At 44.6% G+C, this 19,920-nt stretch overlaps 1 protein-coding gene across 1 annotated transcript in view; it reads left to right on the forward strand.

The window, feature by feature from the left end:
• Positions 1–19,920, forward strand: part of slco4a1 (solute carrier organic anion transporter family, member 4A1) — a gene marked incomplete at both ends in the record, with an annotated part of 91,775 nt that overhangs the window by 43,149 nt on the left and 28,706 nt on the right. The window contains 3 exons of the mRNA XM_079239467.1: positions 2,257–2,527; positions 10,561–10,723; positions 10,906–11,081. Coding sequence (XP_079095593.1) covers positions 2,257–2,527; positions 10,561–10,723; positions 10,906–11,081 — 610 coding nt within the window. The remainder of the gene's footprint in view (positions 1–2,256; positions 2,528–10,560; positions 10,724–10,905; positions 11,082–19,920) is intronic.

The raw sequence follows: 19,920 nt of genomic DNA on the forward strand, positions 1-19,920 counted from the left end.
CCTAAAAGCCAAATATCCCTAACTTTTTGTGAGTAGTGTATATCTCAAAATAAGGATGTCAAAAATGGGGTCCGTCAGGGATCAGTTCTAGGGCCATCCCTTTTTATTATCTATATGAATGATTTAGTTAACTCCTCAGAAATACTTCATAAGATTAATTTTGCTGAGGCAGACAGGCAGGCCAATTTGTTTTTCTCACACACAGATGTATCTGAACTACAAAAAAAACACTAAATACAGAATTACATAAAGTGAATAAATGGTTTATATAATGTATTTAATTCCAAAACATAGATGTAGATAATTTCTGGAATGAGCTCAATGAGAGCTTAAAAGGAATCAAGTAGTTCTGCACCTTGAAAAATTGCTAAAAATTCATCTGTCTAACTCGTAGGTATAGATATTCAAACATAGATCGAATATTTCTTTGGAAAATGAAATACTCCTTTAATGGTTTAAGAAAATTGAATATTTACACAGTCCATTATAACTTACTGATTATATTTTATTATCATATTGAAATGTGTCATTAGGTCCTGTTGGTATGTCTGGGTTGCGTAAATGTTTGTCTGTAAATGTTCAATGTAGTTGCATGTTCGTTTTGATTTGTATGAACCAGGCTCCCCCGAAACGCTTTAACCAGCTTCTATTGGAGACCGGATTCACACGTGTGCAGCTCACATTGGAGCTGGGGAGTCTTCAAGGCTGTTTATCCAAACTTATGAGCATGTGTGTGTGTGTGTTTGTGTGTGAATGAAAAAATGAAAATGAAAATAGAACAGATGCAGTTTTTGCCATCCCAGTACCCGAACAGGTAGTTCTTCCATTGCGTTGGAGACATGACACATCTTGACGTTCTTTCTGCTTCATGCGGCGTCCAGTCATCTTCCCGTTTGTACCTGAAGTAGGGATAGCTTGCATCGTGTACACAGCTGCAGGTCGAGGCTGCTGGTTGGATCATCGGGCCACGCTCAGGATTCCCAAAGACAACATTTTCAAGTAAAAAGATGATTCATTGTCTCTGATGCTTAGTTCAGTTCTGGGTGGTGGAGAAGCTGGAAATATCACAGACAGAAAGATCTGCTAAGAATCGAATGGGTGAGCAGTAATCAGCATGTTGGGCTGAAACATGGATTGTAGGTGATTTACCAGAGTGATGCGTAAATGGGCGATGGTGTTGCAGACTATTTAAATGCATGACCTGGGTTGCAGCAGGGCGAGTTTGGAGAGAAAAAGAGGACTCATCGAAAAGAAATCTGACTGATACACAATTTAACGCTGTCTGGGAGCAAATTTATGAAAAGGTAAAATAATGTAAAACAATGGCGGTAAAACGATGCAAACAGGCCATGAAGTAGAGAGACAATAAAGACATAAGACAGCACCATAAGGACTGTTGCACACTGCACATGTTCAGACAGCTTCACTGAGGAAAATCATGTGAGCTGGTTGATGCTGGACCAAGCTGATTACTCCCGTCAGTGTGCGTAAAGGAAGATTTGACCACACACACATTGACACACAACAATTAAAGAATGTTACCTGAACTCCTGGAAGGCTGCAGTTTTCCTTACAGAAGACTTGGGCCAACTTTGTACAAGCCAGCTTCCCAGCATTCATTTACTTTTACTGAGGATTTCATAGACTGACCACCTACAAGCCAGCCGTGGGAAAACTCACCAGAACAGAAGACTACATAGATCACATTGTGGGTGATAAATAAATATGTTTACATTTTCTCCTCACAACACACAGAGCAGTGTGTGAACTCCCCATATTGTATTTTTATTGATGCAGACATACTAACTGGATGCAGAAGTGAGTGGACTTTGTTAGTAAATAAGTTTGTATTTTTTTAGTGTTTGCAGTGAGTTTGCACATGTTTTAGTACACACAGACCTTTAGTAGGTCTAAATATTATATTAGACGTTTGTGATTTACCATCATTCATTTAAGGCAACTAAAGCTCAGATTTCTTTTATTTTTACATTTTAAGGCCACATCCTACCTAAAGATGTAAAGCCTGATGAGAAATGAAAAGCATGGAAGTAAAAGATTAACAATGTAAAACTGACAACAAACTGCAGATGTTCAGAAGGAATTTTCTTGGACAGAACTTTTCCTGGATGCAGCGAAGCTAAACAGTCATTCAGTTATGCTCCAACTGGAGCCAGGCTTGCCTGGTTGCATGGACATTCCCTCCTTATTAGTATTAGACCTAGTGTAATCTTCAAACTGGTCTTGTCCACCTTCTAGGATACATGGTGGTACCAGCAGGAGGTGGGGGAACCTTCCTGGGTGGCTATATTGTTAAGAGGTTGGACTTACGCTGCCGAGGCATCATTCGTTTCTGCATGATGTGCGTGATGGTCAGCCTGCTCGCCATCTTTATCTTCCTCATCCACTGTCCCAATGTGCCCATGGCCGGAGTCACTGCACCTTACCGGTATAGTCTGATGGACCAGCACCAAGTGGACCACTACAAACAGCTGTATGACAAACCTGGCAAACTGTACAGAACAAACAGGTAGGTGATGATATAGTATTTGCACAACTTCCTGTACGAAAAGCAAGACCTTTGTCTTGATCTCCAAGTCGCAGGAATAAGAAAAAAAAATGAGCTTTGTCTGATCACTTCATCCTCCATGTAGAAGCTTCATCTGCAGCAAGGTGGTCCCAGGTCTCAACAAGGTTATTTTTTAGTTAACATATAATATAATACATACAATACAATATAATGAAATATAGGCGGGGGACATTGAGTCCGAATGGGCTGTGTTCCGTGCCTCTATTGCTGAGGCGGCCAGCCGGAGCTGTGGCTGTAAGGTCGTTGGTGCATGTCGTGGCGGTAATCCCAGGACTCGTTGGTGGACACCAGCAGTGAGGGATGCCGTCAAGCTGAAGAAGGAGTCCTATCGGGCCTTCTTGGCCTGTGGGACTCTGGAGGCAGCTGATGGGTACCGACAGGCTAAGCGGCATGCGGCTTCGGCTGTTGCCAAGACAAAAACTCGGGCATGGGACGAGTTCGGCGAGGCCATGGAGAAAGACTTTCGAGGCAATTCTGGTCCACCATCCGGCGGCTCAGGGGGGGGGAAGCAGTGCTCCGTCAACACTGTGTACAGTGGAGGTGGGGAGCTGCTGACCTCAACTCGGGACGTTGTGGGTCGGTGGAGGGAATACTTTGAAGACCTCCTCAATCCTACCAACACGTCTTCCGATGAGGAAGCAGAGCTGGGGGACTCAGGGGTGGACTCTCCTATCTCTGGGGCTGAGGTCGCTGAGGTGGTCAAAAAGGTCCTTGGCAGGCCCCGGGGGTGGATGAGATCCGCCTGGAGTTCCTTAAGGCTCTAGATGCTGTGGGGCTGTCCTGGCTGACACACCTCTGCAGCATCACGTGGAAATCGGGGACAGTGCCTCTGGACTGGCAGACTGGGGTGGTGGTCCCCCTTTTTAAGAAGGGGGACCGGAATCACACTCCTCAGCCTCCCTGGTAAGGTCTATTCAGGGGTCCTGGAGAGGAGGGTCCGCCGGATAGTCGAATCTCAGATTGAGGAGGAGCAGTGTAGTTTTCGTCCTGGTCGTGGAACAGTGGACCAGCTCTATACCCTCTTTGGGGTCCTGGAGGGGGCATGGGAGTTTGCCCAACCAGTCTACATGTGCTTTGTGGACCTGGAGAAGGTGTTCGACCGTGTCCCCCAGGGGGCTCCTGTGGGGGATACTCTGCGAGTATGGGGTACCGGACCCCCTTGAACAAGCTGTCCGGTCCCTGTACGACAGGTGTCAGAGCTTGGTCCGCATTGCCGGCAGAAAGTCGGATTTGTTTCCGGTGAGGGTTGGACTCCGCCAAGGCTGCCCTTTATCACAGATTCTGTTCATAACTTATATTCTATTCAATTCAATTCAAGTTTATTTATATAGCGTCAAATCACGACAATGCCATCTCAAGACGCTTTACAGACAGAGAGGAAAACATAATTAAAACCAATTCATAATAGCCTATATAAGGAAACCAACAGATTGAGTTGAGTCCAACTCAATCTCCCATCCAGAGCAAGCACACTGGCAACAGTGGGAAGGAAAAAACTCCCTTTTAACAGGAACGAAACCTCCGGCAGAACCCGACTCAAGGATAGGCGGCCATCTGCCTCTGCTGTTTGGGGGGAAGAGGACAGAAAGACAACAGACAACAGGAACTGCTACTCCTGGCCAGGGAGACCTGCTGAGACAGGAGACATACATGTTAATGATGCTACACTGTTATTGGTGGGGGGGGGGGGGGGGGATAAAAGAGAGACAAAGAGAAAGAGAAAGAAGCTCAGTGTATCAAGAAATGTCCCTCAGCAGTCTAAACCAAAAAGACTGCTGAGGGACTGCTGAGTCTAAACCAACCTCCGGCGGTTAAAAGTGAAGCCCATGCAGAAGTGCATAAAACTGCAGTTCCCTCTTCATCCGCTAGGGGCTGGGTCCATTCATTCATTCATTCATTTTCCGAACTGCTTATTCCAATTCAGGGTCGCAGGGAAGCTGGAGCCTATCCCAGCTGGCTTTGGGCGACAGGCAGGGTACACCCTGGACAGCTTGCCAGTCCATCGCAGGGCCACACAGAGAGACGAACAACCACACTCACGCCTAGGGGCAATTTAGAGTGACCAATTAACCTATCATGCATGTCTTTGGATGGTGGGAGGAAACTGGAGTACCCGGAGAGAACCCACGCATACACGGGGAGAACATGCAAACTCCACACAGAAAGGCCACTGACCAAACCAGCCAAGGATCAAACCAGCGACCTTCTTGCTGTGAGGCCACAGTGCTAACCACTGCGCCACCGTGCAGGGGCTGGGTCCAAAACATAGCAAATCCCCATCAACTCCCATGTTAAAAAGGCCAACTTCACAGCAGAAATAAACATGTTTACAGAATGGTACAAGAATCCCTTTTAGGTTTAATAGGTCAGGTTTACCTTCATGACAACTTTGGGAGGAGTGAATTTTTTTCTTACTCGCCTTACTTAAAAGTAATTTAATCTCGAAGTTCGGCATATTTAGGGGCGTGTCCGTTTGATTGACAGGTACTAATCTCCGGCTTCAAGTAAGAAGAATGTAGAACAACTGCGGTTTTTAGCCGGTTAAAAACGTGACTTAGCTTGAGCACGCTTACCTCCATTAGCTGGTTAGCTCCTGTTATCTCGGGGTCAGGCTTAGCTTTTAGCTCGGACTTCGCTTGATGTCAATCATCCGCCATGACGCTAACGACTCCCCTCTCAGCTCCACCTCTTTGCCCATATTTGTATTGGCTGGCGTCACATAGACTGTATATAAAGAGATGGACGGAGCCTAAGGTCTAAACCTAAAGCAGCATAACTAAGGGATGCTAACCATTCTTAGCTATAGGAATATCAAAAAGATAAGTCTTCAGCCTAGTCTTAAAGGTGGGGAAGGTGTCTGCTTCCCTAACACTAACTGGGAGCTTATTCCATAAGAGAGGGGCCTGATAACCAAAGGCTCTGCCTCCTGCTCAGCTCTTTGAGACTCTAGGAACCACAAGTAAGCCTGCAGTCTGCGAACGGAGTACTCTGGTTGGCATATAAGGAACTATGAGGTCTTTGATATATAGTGGAGCCTGGTTGTGGAGAGCTTTATATGTAAGGAGAAGGATTTTAAATTCTATTCTAGATTCAACAGGCAGCCAATGAAGAGAGGCTAAAACTGGAGAAATATGATCTCTCATGCTGGTTCTGGTCAGGACTCTGGCTGCAGAATTCTGGATCAGCTGAAGGCTTTTCAGGGCATATTTAGGACAGCCCAGTAATAGAGAGTTACAGTAATCTAGTCTGGAAGTAACAAAAGCGTGAACCAGTTTTTCTGCATCACTCTGAGACAGAATGTCCCTAATTTTGGCTATATTACGTAAATGAAAGAAGGCTGTTTTAGTAACCTGCTTAATATGTGGGCCAAAGGACAGGTCAGGGTCAAATATTACTCCAAGGTTTCTCACTGTAGCACTGGAAGCTAAAGTAATGCCATCCAGGTTCATTACATTCTAGATTGTGCCATCTGTTGGCAGCAGATTGTAGTAGCTCTGACTTGCTATCTTGATTTTTTTTAAAAGTACAAAGTCAAATTGTTTCTTTTTTTTTTCTGACGATTTCATGCCGGTTCAGAGGGTGCGCTGCAAGGAAAATTTTTCTGCATATTTTTGCTCTTTCAGGGCTTGTTATGATGAGCCTCCATGGCAACGAAAGACTTGTTTACAATCAGGATCAACTGATTAACCTCTTCCAAATCAGGATTATCAGTGAAACAACACATCGAATCCTGATGGAGTTTTAAAGAAAGAGAAGAGGATGCAGAGCGGGATTCAGAGAGCGAAGAAAGCGATGGAGATTTAAACCATTTCTGCCGACCGTCGTCATGGGTAATGTGAGATCGCTAGCTAACAAAACGGACGAGCTGGAGATGCTAACACAGTCTCAGAAAGAATACAGAGAGTGCAGTATTATGTGCTTCACCGAGACATGGCTGCATGAACACATCCCTGACTGTAATGTGTCTGTACCGGGCTTTAAAACGGTCCATTCAGACCGCAGTAGACAACACAGCGAAAAGCTAAAGGGTGGTGGAATTGCAGTGCTGGTTAACCAGCGTTGGTGTCATCCTGGACATGGTACTGTCAAGGAGAAGATATGCACAAGGGACATGGAACTGTTAGCTGTGAGCTTCCGTCCATATTATTTACCCAGAGAGTTTACCTGTGTTATTCTGGTAGCGGTTTATATAATACCTGGTACCGCACCAGACACAGCCTGTGATGTCATCAGCTCCGTCGTTGCTTGGCTACAAACACAGCATCCAAACTCATTCATGGTGATCTCCGGAGACTTCAACAACGTCTCCCTCTCTGCAACTCTACCAACATTCCAGCAGTTTGTCAGCTGCTCCACCAGAGAAAATAAGATGTTGGACTTATTTTATGCAAATATGAATAATGGATCCAGTTGTTCTGCCCTGCCTCCTTTAGGAAGATCTGACCATAATCTGGTTCTTCTCACCTCCACCTACAAGCCCATCGTTCAGCAGCAACCAGTCATCACAAAGACTATCAATGGTCTGCTGAAGCTGAAGATGCTCTTAGAGGAGGCTTTGAGGCTACAGACTGGAACGTCCTCTGTGAACCTCATGGAGACGACATCAACGCCATGACTGAGTGTGTGACAGATTACATAAACTTCTGTGTGGACAGCATCGTCCCAACAAGAACAGTGAGGTGCTTCCCCAATAACAAACCCTGGATCACCAGTGACCTGAAAAAGCTGCTGAACATCAAAAAGAAAGCCTTCAGGGATGGAGACAGGGAGTTATTGAGGGCAACACAAAAACAACTTACAACACAAACTAAGAAGTGCAAGGAGGACTACAGGAAGAAGTTAGAAAGTCAGCTCCAGCAGAATAACCTGAGGGATGTGTGGTCTGGAATGAAGAAGATCACCGGCTTCAAGTTAAAGGGGGACCAGCCTGATGGAGGTCTGGACAGAGCTAATGAGCTGAACATATTCTTCACCAGGTTCAGTTCACCCCCTACCTCCAGCCCAACAGACCACACACCCTCCATAAGCCCACTGCTTTCCTGTCACGCCTCCAATCTGTCACCCTGCAGCTCAGTCATGGACCAGAACACAGCTTCATCTCCCTCCACATCAGGACATCCTGAGACCTCCACCTTGTTTGTCTCCTGCAATCAGGTTATGAAGCAACTTGAGAAACTGAACCAGAACAAGGCTGCAGGTCCAGATGGTGTCAGTCCCAGAGTTCTCAAGACCTGCTCAGAACAACTATGTCCGATTCTCCAGCACCTTTTCAACACCAGTCTGAGACTAAATAGAGTCCCAGTGCTGTGGAAAACCTCCTGCCTTCTTCCAGTGCCTAAAAACACAACCAGCTGAACCAAGTGACTACAGACCAGTTGCCCTGACATCTCACATCATGAAAGTCCTGGAGAGACTCTTACTGGCTCACCTCAACAAGCAAGTAAACACCTTTCAGGACCCATTCCAGTTTGCATATCGTAATGGACTTGGGGTTGAAGATGCCATCGTATACCTGCTCCAGAGAGCACACTCTCATCTGGATCATTCAGGCAGCACTCTGAGGGTCATGTTCTTTCATTTCTCAGTGCTTTTAATACCATTCAGCCTGCTTTGTTATGTGAGAAGCTCCATAAATTCCAGGTGGATACCTCCACAACCACCTGGATCTATGACTACCTCACAAACAGACCCCAGTTTGTGAGACTGAAAGGTTGTGTGTCTGAGATGGAGGTCAGCAGCACTGGTGCACCACAAGGAACTGTACTCTGGCCATTCCTCTTCACTCTGTACACCTCAGACTTCCAGTACAACTCTGAGTCCTGTCATCTGCAGAAATAATCTGATGACTCTGCAGTTGTGGGGTGTATCAGGGATGGACAAGAAGCAGAGTACAGAGAACTGGTCAGTCAGTTTGTTAAATGGTGCGGTGACAATCATCTCATATTAAATAGCAGCAAAACAAAAGAGATGATTGTTGACTTCAGGAGGAAGAAGAATAAACAAAGCACTGTTTCCATCCTAGGAGAGGAGGTGGAGGTGGTGGAGGAATACAAGTATCTTGGAGTTCAGCTGGACAACAAACTGGACTGGAAATGCAACACTGACTACATCTACAAGAAAGGTCAGAGCAGACTGTACTTCTTAAGGAAGCTGAGATGGTTTACCGTCTGCACCAAGATGTTGCATATCTTCTATAAGTCTGTTGTGGAGAGTGCAGTCAGCTTTGCAGCATCTGCTGGGGTAGTAGCATCAGAACCAGAGACTTGAAGAGAATCAACAAACTGATCCAGAAAGCTGCTTCTGTGCTTGGAGTAACTCTGGAGCCGCTGGAGCTGATTGTCCAAAGAAGAATGCTGCACAAGCTGATGAAGATGATGGAGGATTCTTCACACCCTCTCCACAACACAGTGATGAAACAACAAAGTGTGTTCAGTGAGAGGCTTCTTCAGGTCCGATGTAAGACTGAAAGATACAGAAGATCATTCCTGCCAGCAGCCATCAGCCTCCGGAACAAGACCTCCTCTAGTTATTATTATTATATACTACAATGTTGAATTTCCCTTTGGGGACTAATAAAGTATTTTTCATTTCATTTCATTTCATTACAAAACTGGAAAATTTAGCTCTGAGTTTTTCAGATCCAAAGAGAATTACTTCAGTCTTATCTGAGTTCAAGAGGAGAAAATTTCTAGACATTCAAGTCTTTATGTCTATGAGACAATTTTGTAGCCTATCAGGCTGATTTGTTTAATCTGGTTTAAAGGATAAGTATATCTGAGTGTCATCTGCATAACAATGAAAGTTTAATCCATGCTGTCTAATAATTTTGCTTAAAGGGCGTGAAGAGTACTGGTCCAAGTACAGAACCTTGAGGAACTCCATGACTTACTGAAGTTTGTGAGGAGGACTTGTCATTTACATGAACGAACTGAAGTCTATCAGATAAATATGATTTAAACCAGCTTAACGCTGTACCTGTAATTCCAACCACCTGTTCTAGTCTCTGTAACAGAATGTTATGATCGACTGTATCAAATGCAGCACTAAGATACAGCAAGATAAGTACGGACACAAGTCCTTTGTCTGAGGCCATAAGAAGGTCATTAGTAACTTTCATGAGTAATTTTTATGAGGTTTTCACGATTAACCCCAGAAGTGTTTTTGTGTTGTTTAATTCTTACTGCTGGGGAGTTGTATAAGGTCGGAATGGGGTTTTGGGTGGGCGGCGGCAGGTGGGAAGCTGCAGAAAAGTGTGTAGGACTACAATTCTGCCTCCTGGTCCCAACCCTGAGTTGTCAATTTAGCTGACTAATAAAAGAGTCCATATTGCTCGATAAGAGAGCGGCTCCATCCAACGTGGGATGGATGCCATCTCTCCTAATAAGACCAGGCTTTCCCCAAAAAGTCTCCAATTATCTATAAAATGGACAGAATTTCTAGGTGCAGCCGAGGTGTTGAGGGGATCCAGCTTGGTGGCCTCAGGATTGGGTCCCTGCTTTTTGCAGATGACGTGGTCCTGTTGGCTTCATCTGGTTGTGATCTCCAGCTCTCACTTGAGCGATTCGCAGCCGAGTGTGAAGCGACTGGGATGAGAATCAGTACCTCCAAATCTGAGACCATGGTCATCAGCCAGAATTGGGTGGATTGCCCTCTCCGGGTCGGGAGTCAGGTCCTGCCTCAAGTGGAGGAGTTTAAATATCACGGGGTCTTGTTCACTCGTGAACAAGATATACAGTGAGATAGTTCTTTTCTCTTTAGTCCCTACCAGGAGGACTCTAAAAATGGAGCTCTCTGTTCCAGGTGTTCACTCGTGAACAAGACCCCGTCTGCTCAGGGATTCCTGAAATAACTAAGTTATCTCTCATGCTACGAGCCTGTAGATCTAGAACTAATTCTTGAACATTTTTATTTTCCTTCGTTTGTCAACTTACTCTGATTGCAGAGAAACTCCTCTTTCTCTGTTTGATTTACAGCTCATCTCTTGACCAGGACCTTGTAGTGGACTGTAATGCAGCCTGTCGCTGTGTGACAGAGCTGTACAACCCGGTCTGCGGGGTCGACGGTGTGATGTATTACTCCCCCTGCCACGCTGGCTGCACCTCCATCAACCGCACCCAGACCTCCACAGGCAAAAAGGTGCAGGACATACTGTCTCAGTTAATTTGTTTTCTCACAGGAAGGAAACAACATGCAAGTCCAGTCTGTCCTGTACGTTACAGATGTGACTTGATTTCCATTATTTAATTTATAGAGTGAGATAGTTCTTTTCTCTTTAGTCCCATCCAGGAGGACTCTAAAAATGGAGCTCTCTGTTCCAGGTGTTCTCTGGCTGTAGCTGTGTGGTGGGAAACACCTCCAGGGGTGAGGAGGGCTTCGCTCTGTCAGGGAAATGTAGAAGCACCTGCCAACACATGCCTGCCTTCCTCTCCTTGATCTTCATCATCATCTGCTTCACCTTCCTGTGTGGCATCCCGGCTCTTATGGCCACACTCAGGTGGGTTATGGCCATAAAACCATAGAAGCCTTGAACACTTCTGTGCATTAATTAGAAGGGTTTCTTACGGTGGCCCTGCAGTGTCACAGCAAAACAAAAGCCACAACACAAGACAATTAGCCACAACACATTTAGCCACAACACAACACATTTAGCCACAACACATTTAGTCACAACACATTTAGCCACAACACAACACGTTAAGCCACAACACAACACATTTAGCCATCCATCCATCCATCCATCTTCTGCTGCTTATCCGGGGTCGGGTCGCGGGGGCAGCAGTCTAAGCAGGGAAGCCCAGACTTCCCTCTCCCCAGCCACATTTGCCAACTCTGCGGGGGGATCCCGAGGCGTTCCCAGGCCAGCCGAGAGATATAATCCCTCCAGCGTGTCCTGGGTCTTCACCGGGGTCTCCTCCCAGAGGGACGTGCCTGGAACACCTCACCAGGGAGGTCCAGGAGGCATCCTGACCAGATGCTTGAGCCACCTCAACTGGTTCCTCTCGATGCGGAGGAGCAGCGGCTCTACTCTGAGCCCCTCCCGGATGACTGAGCTCCTCACCCTATCTCGAAGGGTGAGCCCGGCCACCCTGCGGAGGAAACCCATTTCAGCCGCCTGGATACGAGATCTCGTTCTTTCGGTCACGACCCACAGCTCATGACCATAGGTGAGGGTAGGAACGTAGATCGACTGGTAAATCGAGAGCTTCGCCTTCTGGCTCAGCTCCTTCTTCACCACGACAGACCGGCGCAGAGCCCGCATTACTGCAGACGCCGCACCGATCCGTCTGTCGATCTCACGCTCCAACCCTCCCTCACTCATGAACAAGACCCCGAGATATTTAAACTCCTCCACTTGAGGCAGGACCTCACTCCTGACCCGGAGAGGGCAATCCACCGTATTCCGGCTGAGGACCAAGGTCTCAGATTTGGAGGTGCTGATTCTGATTCCCTCCCTGAGCCGTCACCTTATCGTGGTGGAGGGGTTTGTGTGTTGAGGCAGGACCTCACTCCTGACCCGGAGAGGGCAATCCACCGTATTCCGGCTGAGGACCAAGGTCTCAGATTTGGAGGTGCTGATTCTGATTCCCTCCCTGAGCCGTCACCTTATCGTGGTGGAGGGGTTTGTGCGTCCCGAAGATCCTAGCAGCTATGTTGTCGGGGGCTTTATGCCCCTGGTAGGGTCACCCATGGCAAACAGGTGTCTAGGGGAGGGACCAGACCAAGCACGGCTCATCGACCACTACGATGACGACCAACCTGGGCATGAACGTTCCCTTGCCCGGACGCGGGTTACCGGGACCCCCCTCTGGAGCCATGCCTGGAGGTGGGGTACGAGAGCGAGCGTCTGGTGGCCGGGCCTTCGCCCATGGGGCCCGGTCGGGCTCAGCCCGAAAGGGTTACATGGGCCCCACCTCACGTGGGCTCACCATCTGCAGGAGGAGCCGTAGGGGTCGGGTGCAGTGTGAGCTGAGCGGCAGCAAGGGGCGGGGACCCTGGCGGTCCGATCCCCGGCTGCAGAAGCTGGCTCTAGGGAACACATTTAGCCACAACACAAATAGCCACAACACATTTAGCCAAACAACACAATTAGCCAAAACAGAAATATCCACAACACATTTAGACACAAAACATTTAGACACAACCCAACACATTGAGCCACAACACAACACATTTAGCCAAAAAACACAATTAGCCACAACACAAATAGCAACAACACATTAAGCCACAACACAACACATTAAGTCGCAACACAACACATTAACCCACAACGCAACTCATGAAGCCACAACACAACACATGTAGCCGCAACACAACACAATTAGCCACAACACAAATAGCCAAAACATATTTAGACCCAACACAACACATTAAGCCACAACACAACACATTAAGCCACAACACAACACATTAAGCCATAACACATTAAGCCACAACACAACACATTAAGCCACAACACAACACATTCGGCCAAAACACATTTAGACACAAAACAACAGATTAAGCCACAACACAACACATTTAGCCACAACACAACACAATTAGCCATAACATAACACAATTAGCCACAACACAACACATTAAGGTACAACGCAACACAATTAGATACAACACAACACAATTAGCCATAATACAACACATTAACCCACAACACAACACTTTAAGCCACAACACAACACATTAAGCCACAACACAACACAATTAGATAAAACACAACACATTAAGCCACAACACAACACAATTAGCCACAACACAACACATGAAGTCACAACACAACACATTAAGCCACAACACAATTAGCCGCAACACAACACAATTATCTATAACACAACACATTAAGCCACAACACATTAAGTCACAACAGAACACATTAAGCCACAACACAACACACTAAGCCACAACACAATTAGCCACAACACAACACAATTAGCCACAACACATTAAGCCAAAACACAACACATTAAGCCACAACACAACACATTGAGCCACAACACAACATATGAAGTCACAACACAACACATTGAGCCACAACACAACATTAAGCCAGAACACAACACATTAAGCCACAACACAACACATGAAGTCACAACACAACACATGAAGTCACAACACAACACATTAAGCCAGAACACAACATATTAAGCCACAACACAACACAATTTAGCACAACACATTAAGAACCAAAACAACACAACACAATTAGCCACAACACAGCACATTACGGTACAACCCATTGAGCCACAACACAACACAATAAGCCACAACACAACACATTAAACCACAACACAACACAATTAGCCACAAGACATTAAGTAACAACACAACACAATTAGCCATAACATAACACATTCAATTCAATTCAATTCAATTCAACTTTATTTATATAGCGTCAAATCACAGCAATACCATCTCAAGACGCTTTACAGACAGAGGGGAAAACAAAATGAAGGCCAATTCATAATAGCCTATATAAGGAAACCAACAGATTGAGTTGAGTCCAACTCAATCTCCCATCCTGAGCAAGCACACTGGCGACAGTGGGAAGGAAAAAACTCCCTTTTAACAGGAAGGAAACCTCCGGCAGAACCCGGCTCAGGACAGGCAGCCATCTGCCTCTGCTGTGTGGGGGGAAGAGGACAGAAAGACAACAGACAACAGGAACTGCTACTCCCGGCCAGGGAGACCTGCTGAGACAGGAGGGGGGGGGTAAAAGAAAGAGATAAAGAGAAAAAGAAAGAAGCTCAGTGTATCAGGAAATGTCCCTCAGCAGTCTAAACCTATAGCAGCATAACTAAGGGATGCTAACCATCCCTAGCTATAGGACTTATCAAAAAGATAAGTCTTCAGCCTAGTCTTAAAGGTGGGGAGGGTGTCTGCTTCCCTAACACTAACTGGGAGCTTATTCCATAAGAGAGGGGCCTGATAACCAAAGGCTCTGCCTCCTGCTCGGCTCTTTGAGACTCTAGGAACCACAAGTAAGCCTGCAGTCTGCGAACGAAGTACTCTGCTTGGTATATAAGGAACAATGAGGTCTTTGATATATAGTGGTGCCTGGTTGTGGAGGGCTTTATATGTAAGGAGAAGGATTTTAAATTCTATTCTAGATTCAACAGGCAGCCAATGAAGAGAGGCTAAAACTGGAGAAATATGATCTCTCATGCTGGTTCTGGTCAGAACTCTGGCTGCAGAATTCTGGATCAGCTGAAGGGTTTTCAGGGCATATTTAGGACAGCCCAGTAATAGAGAGTTACAGTAATCTAGTCTGGAAGTAACAAAAGCGTGAACCAGTTTTTCTGCATCACTCTGAGACAGAATGTCCCTAATTTTGGCTATATTACGTAAATGAAAGAAGGCTGTTTTAGTAACCTGCTTAATATGTGGGCCAAAGGACAGGTCAGGGTCAAATATTACTCCAAGGTTTCTCACTGTAGCACTGGAAGCCAAAGTAATGCCATCCAGGTTCATTACAAAACCGGAAAATTTAACTCTTGAGTTTTTCAGATCCAACGAGAATTACTTCAGTCTTATCTGAGTTTAAGAGGAGAAAATTTCTAGACATCCAAGTCTTTATGTCTATGAGACAATTTTGTAGCCTATTGGGCTGATTTGTTTCATCTTGTTTAAAGGATAAGTATAGTTGAGTATCATCTGCATAACAATGAAAGTGTATTCCATGCTGTCTAATAATTTTGCCTAAAGGGAGCATATATAGCGTGAAGAGTATTGGTCCAAGTACAGAACCTTGAGGAACTCCATGACTTACTGTAGTTTGTGAGGAGGACTTGTCATTTACATGAACAAACTGAAGTCTATCAGATAAATATGATTTAAACCAGCTTAACGCTGTACCTGCAATTCCAACCACCTGTTCTAGTCTTTGTAACAGAATGTTATGATAGACTGTATCAAATGCAGCACTAAGATACAGCAAGATAAGTACGGACACAAGTCCTTTGTCTGAGGCCATAAGAAGGTCATTAGTAACTTTCACCAATGCTGTCTCAGTGCTATGATGAGCTCTAAATCCTGACTGAAACTCCTCGCATAAATGATTTCTGCTCAGGTGGGCATGTAGCTGAGCTGAAACTATTTTCTCCAAAATTTTGGACATAAACGGGAGGTTAGATATAGGTCTATAAGCCACAACACAACACTATTTGGCACAACACATTAAGCCACCACACAACAGAATTAGCCACAACACATTAAGCCACAACACAACACATTAAGCCACAACACATTAAGCCACAAAACAACACATGAAGTTACAACACAACACATTAAACCAAAACACAAAACAATTAGCCACAACATACTAAGCCACAACACAATTAGCGACAACACAACACAATTAGCCACAACACAACAAATTAAGGTACAACACATTAAGCCAAAACACAACACATTAAGCCACAACACATTAAGCCACAACAAAACACATTAAGTCACAACACAACACATTAAACCACACACAACACAATTAGCTACAACACAACACAATTAGCCATAACACATGAAGCAACAACACAACACATTAAGCCACGACAAAACACATTAAGTCACAACACAACACTATTAGCCACAACGCAACACAATTAGCCACAACACATGAAGCAACAACACAACACGTTAAGCCACAACACAACACATTAAGCCACAACATAACACTATTATCCACAACGCAACACATTACGGTACAACACATTAAGCCACAACACAACACATTACGGTACAACACATTAAGCCACAACACAACACATCAACCCACAATACAACACCATTAGCCACAACACATTAAGCAACAACACAACACATTAAGCCACAAAACAACATATTAAGCCAAAACACAACACAATTAGCTACAACACAACAACACAACACATTAAGCCACAAAACAACATATTAAGCCAAAACACAACACAATTAGCTACAACACAACAACACAACACGTTAAGCCACAACACAACACATTAAACCACAACACAACACAATTAGATACAACACAACACAATTAGCCATAACACAACACATTAACCCACAACACAACACTTTAAGCCACAACACAACACATTAAGCCACGACACCACACGTTGAGCCACAACACAACACATTAGACCACAACACAACGCAATTAGCCACAACACAACACATTAAGGTACAACACAACACAATGAGATACAACACAACACAATTAGCCATAACACAAACATTAACCCACAACACAACACCTTAACCCACAACACCCTAAGCTACAAAACAACACATTAGGGTGATAACACATTAAGCCACAACACTTTAAGCCACAACACAACACATTAAGCCACAACACAACACATTCGGTCACGACACAACACATTAAGCCACAACACAATTAGCCACAACACAACACATTAAGCCACAACACAACATAATTAGCCACAACGCAACACATTAAGGTACAACACATTAAGCCACAACACAGTTATCCAAAACACAACACATTAAGCAACAACACAACACATTAACCCACAATACAACACAATTAGCCACAACGCAACACATTATGGTAAAACACATTAAGCCACAACACAACACAGTTATCCAAAACAAAACACATTAGGCAACAACACAACACATTAAGCCACAACACATTAAGCGACGACACAACACAATAAGCCACAACACAACATATTAAGCCAAAACACAACACAATTAGCTACAACACAACAACACAACACAATTAGCCACAACACAACACAATGACCCACAACACAACACATTAGGCATTAACACAATTAGCCACAACACAACACAATTAGCCACAACACAACACAATGACCCACAACACCACACATTAGGCATTAACACAATTAGCCACAACACAACACAATTAGCCACAACACAACACTTTAAGCCACAACACAACACAATTAGCCACAACACAACACATTAAGCCACGACACCCTAAGCCATAAACAACACGTTAGGCTGATAACACATTAAGCCACAACACATTAAGCCACAACGCAACACAATGACCCACAACACCACACATTAGGCATTAACACAATTAGCCTCACCACAACACAATTAGCTACAACACAACACATTAATTCACAACACAAAACAATAAGCCACAACACAACACATTAAGCCACAACACAACACACTAAGACAAACCACAATTAGCCATAACACAGCACATTAGGCCACAACACAATTAGCCACAACACAACACAATTGGCCACAACACATTAAGCCACAACACAACACAATTAGCCACAACACAACACATTCAGGTACAACACATTAAGCCACAACGCAACACAATAAGCCACTACACATTAAGCCACAACACAATTAGCCACAACACAACACATTAAGCCACGACACAACACATTAAGCCACAACACAACAGAATAAGCCACAACACAACACAATTAGCCACAACACAACACGTTAACCCACAACACAAAACATGAGGTCACAACACAACACATGAAGCCACAACACAACACAATTAGGTACAACACAACACATTAAGCCACAACACAACACAATGAGCCACGACACAACACAATTAGCCACAACACAACACATTAGGCCATAACACAATTAGCCACAACACATTAAGCCACAACACGATTAGCCACAACACAACACATTAAGCCACAACACAACACATTAAGCCCCAACACAACAGAATAAGCCACAACACAACACATTAAGCCACAACACAACACAATTAGCCACAACGCAACACATTAAGGTACAACACATTAAGCCACAACACAACACAATTAGCCACAACACATTAAGCCACAACACAACACAATTAGCCACAACGCAACACATCAAGGTACAACACATTAAAACACAACACAACACAATTAGCCACAACACATTAAGCCACAACACAACACAATAAGCAACAACACATTAAGGTACAACACATTAAGCCACATCCCAACAAAATTAGCCACAACGCAACAAATTACGATACAACACATTAAGCCACAACACAACACAATTAGCCATAACACAACACAGTAAGCCACAACACAACACATTAAGCCACAACACAACACGTTAAGCCACAACACAACAGATTAAGCCACAACACAACACAATTAGCCATAACACAACACATTAAGCCACAACACAACAGATTAAGCCACAACACAACACGTTAAGCCACAACACAACAGATTAAGCCACAACACAACACAATTAGCTACAACAGAACACAATTAGCCATAACACAACACATTAAGCCCCAACACAACACTTAGACTTAGACTTAGACTTAGACTTAGACAGACTTTATTCATCCACAAGGGAAATTCTGTTGTCACAGTAGCTCAGAACAGCAATAGAGTAAGAAATAGAAACAGCAATAGTAGGTAAGAGAAAAAAAAAGTAAATAATAATAATAAAATAGAATAGGTACTATCCATAAAGCAATCTGGAATATGTACACTTTTACAAAGATAAAAGATAAATAAAACTATCAAGTAAAATTGGCAATATAGAATATGGAAATTTAGAAATTTACAATATATACAACATGTGACTAAAAGCAGTGCCAGTTTACACAGAGGCTTTGAAATGAATGTTAGTTATCTGTCACAAAGTGGGGAGTTATTGTACATCTGTATAGAGAATGGTAAGAATGTGTTCTTGTAGCGCTCACTGTGACAGCGCAGCTGTAAAAGTCTATTGGAGAAGGAGCTCCTTTGCCCCTCTACAGTCCGGTGGAGTGGATGAGCAGGATTGTCCATAATAGAGAGCAGTTTGTCCAGAGTCCCCCTGTCCCTCACTGTCACAAATGTCTCCAGTTGACAGCCAACCACCTGTCCAGCTTTGCGGATCAGTTTGCCAATCCGAGAGATGTCCCTTTTGGATGTACTGCTGCCCCAGCAGGCCACAGCGAAGTACAGGGCGCTGGAGACCACAGACTGGTAAAAGATCTCCAGCAGTTTACTGCACACATTGAAAGACCTGAGCTTCCTCAGGAAGTACAGTCTGCTCATGCCCTTCTTGTAAACAGCATTACAGTTGTCCCTCCAGTCTAGTCTGCTGTTCACATGGACTCCGAGATATTTGTAGCAGTCCACTATCTCCACCTCTGAGCCCTGGATGGTGATGGGCTCCACTGGTGTCCTCTTTCTCCTGAAGTCGATGACCAGCTCCTTTGTCTTGTCCACATTCAGGAGCAGATGGTTAGCCTGGGACCACTTCACAAAGTCTGCAATCAGTGTCCTGTACTCCATCTCCTGTCCATCCCCGATACACCCCACCACCGCAGAGTCATCAGAGAACTTCTGCAGGTGGCAGGACCCGGAGCTGTACTGGAA

The sequence above is a fragment of the Telmatherina bonti genome (genome assembly GCF_933228915.1).
Source record: "Telmatherina bonti genome assembly, chromosome: 4".
Classification (NCBI taxonomy): Eukaryota; Metazoa; Chordata; class Actinopteri; order Atheriniformes; family Telmatherinidae; genus Telmatherina; species Telmatherina bonti.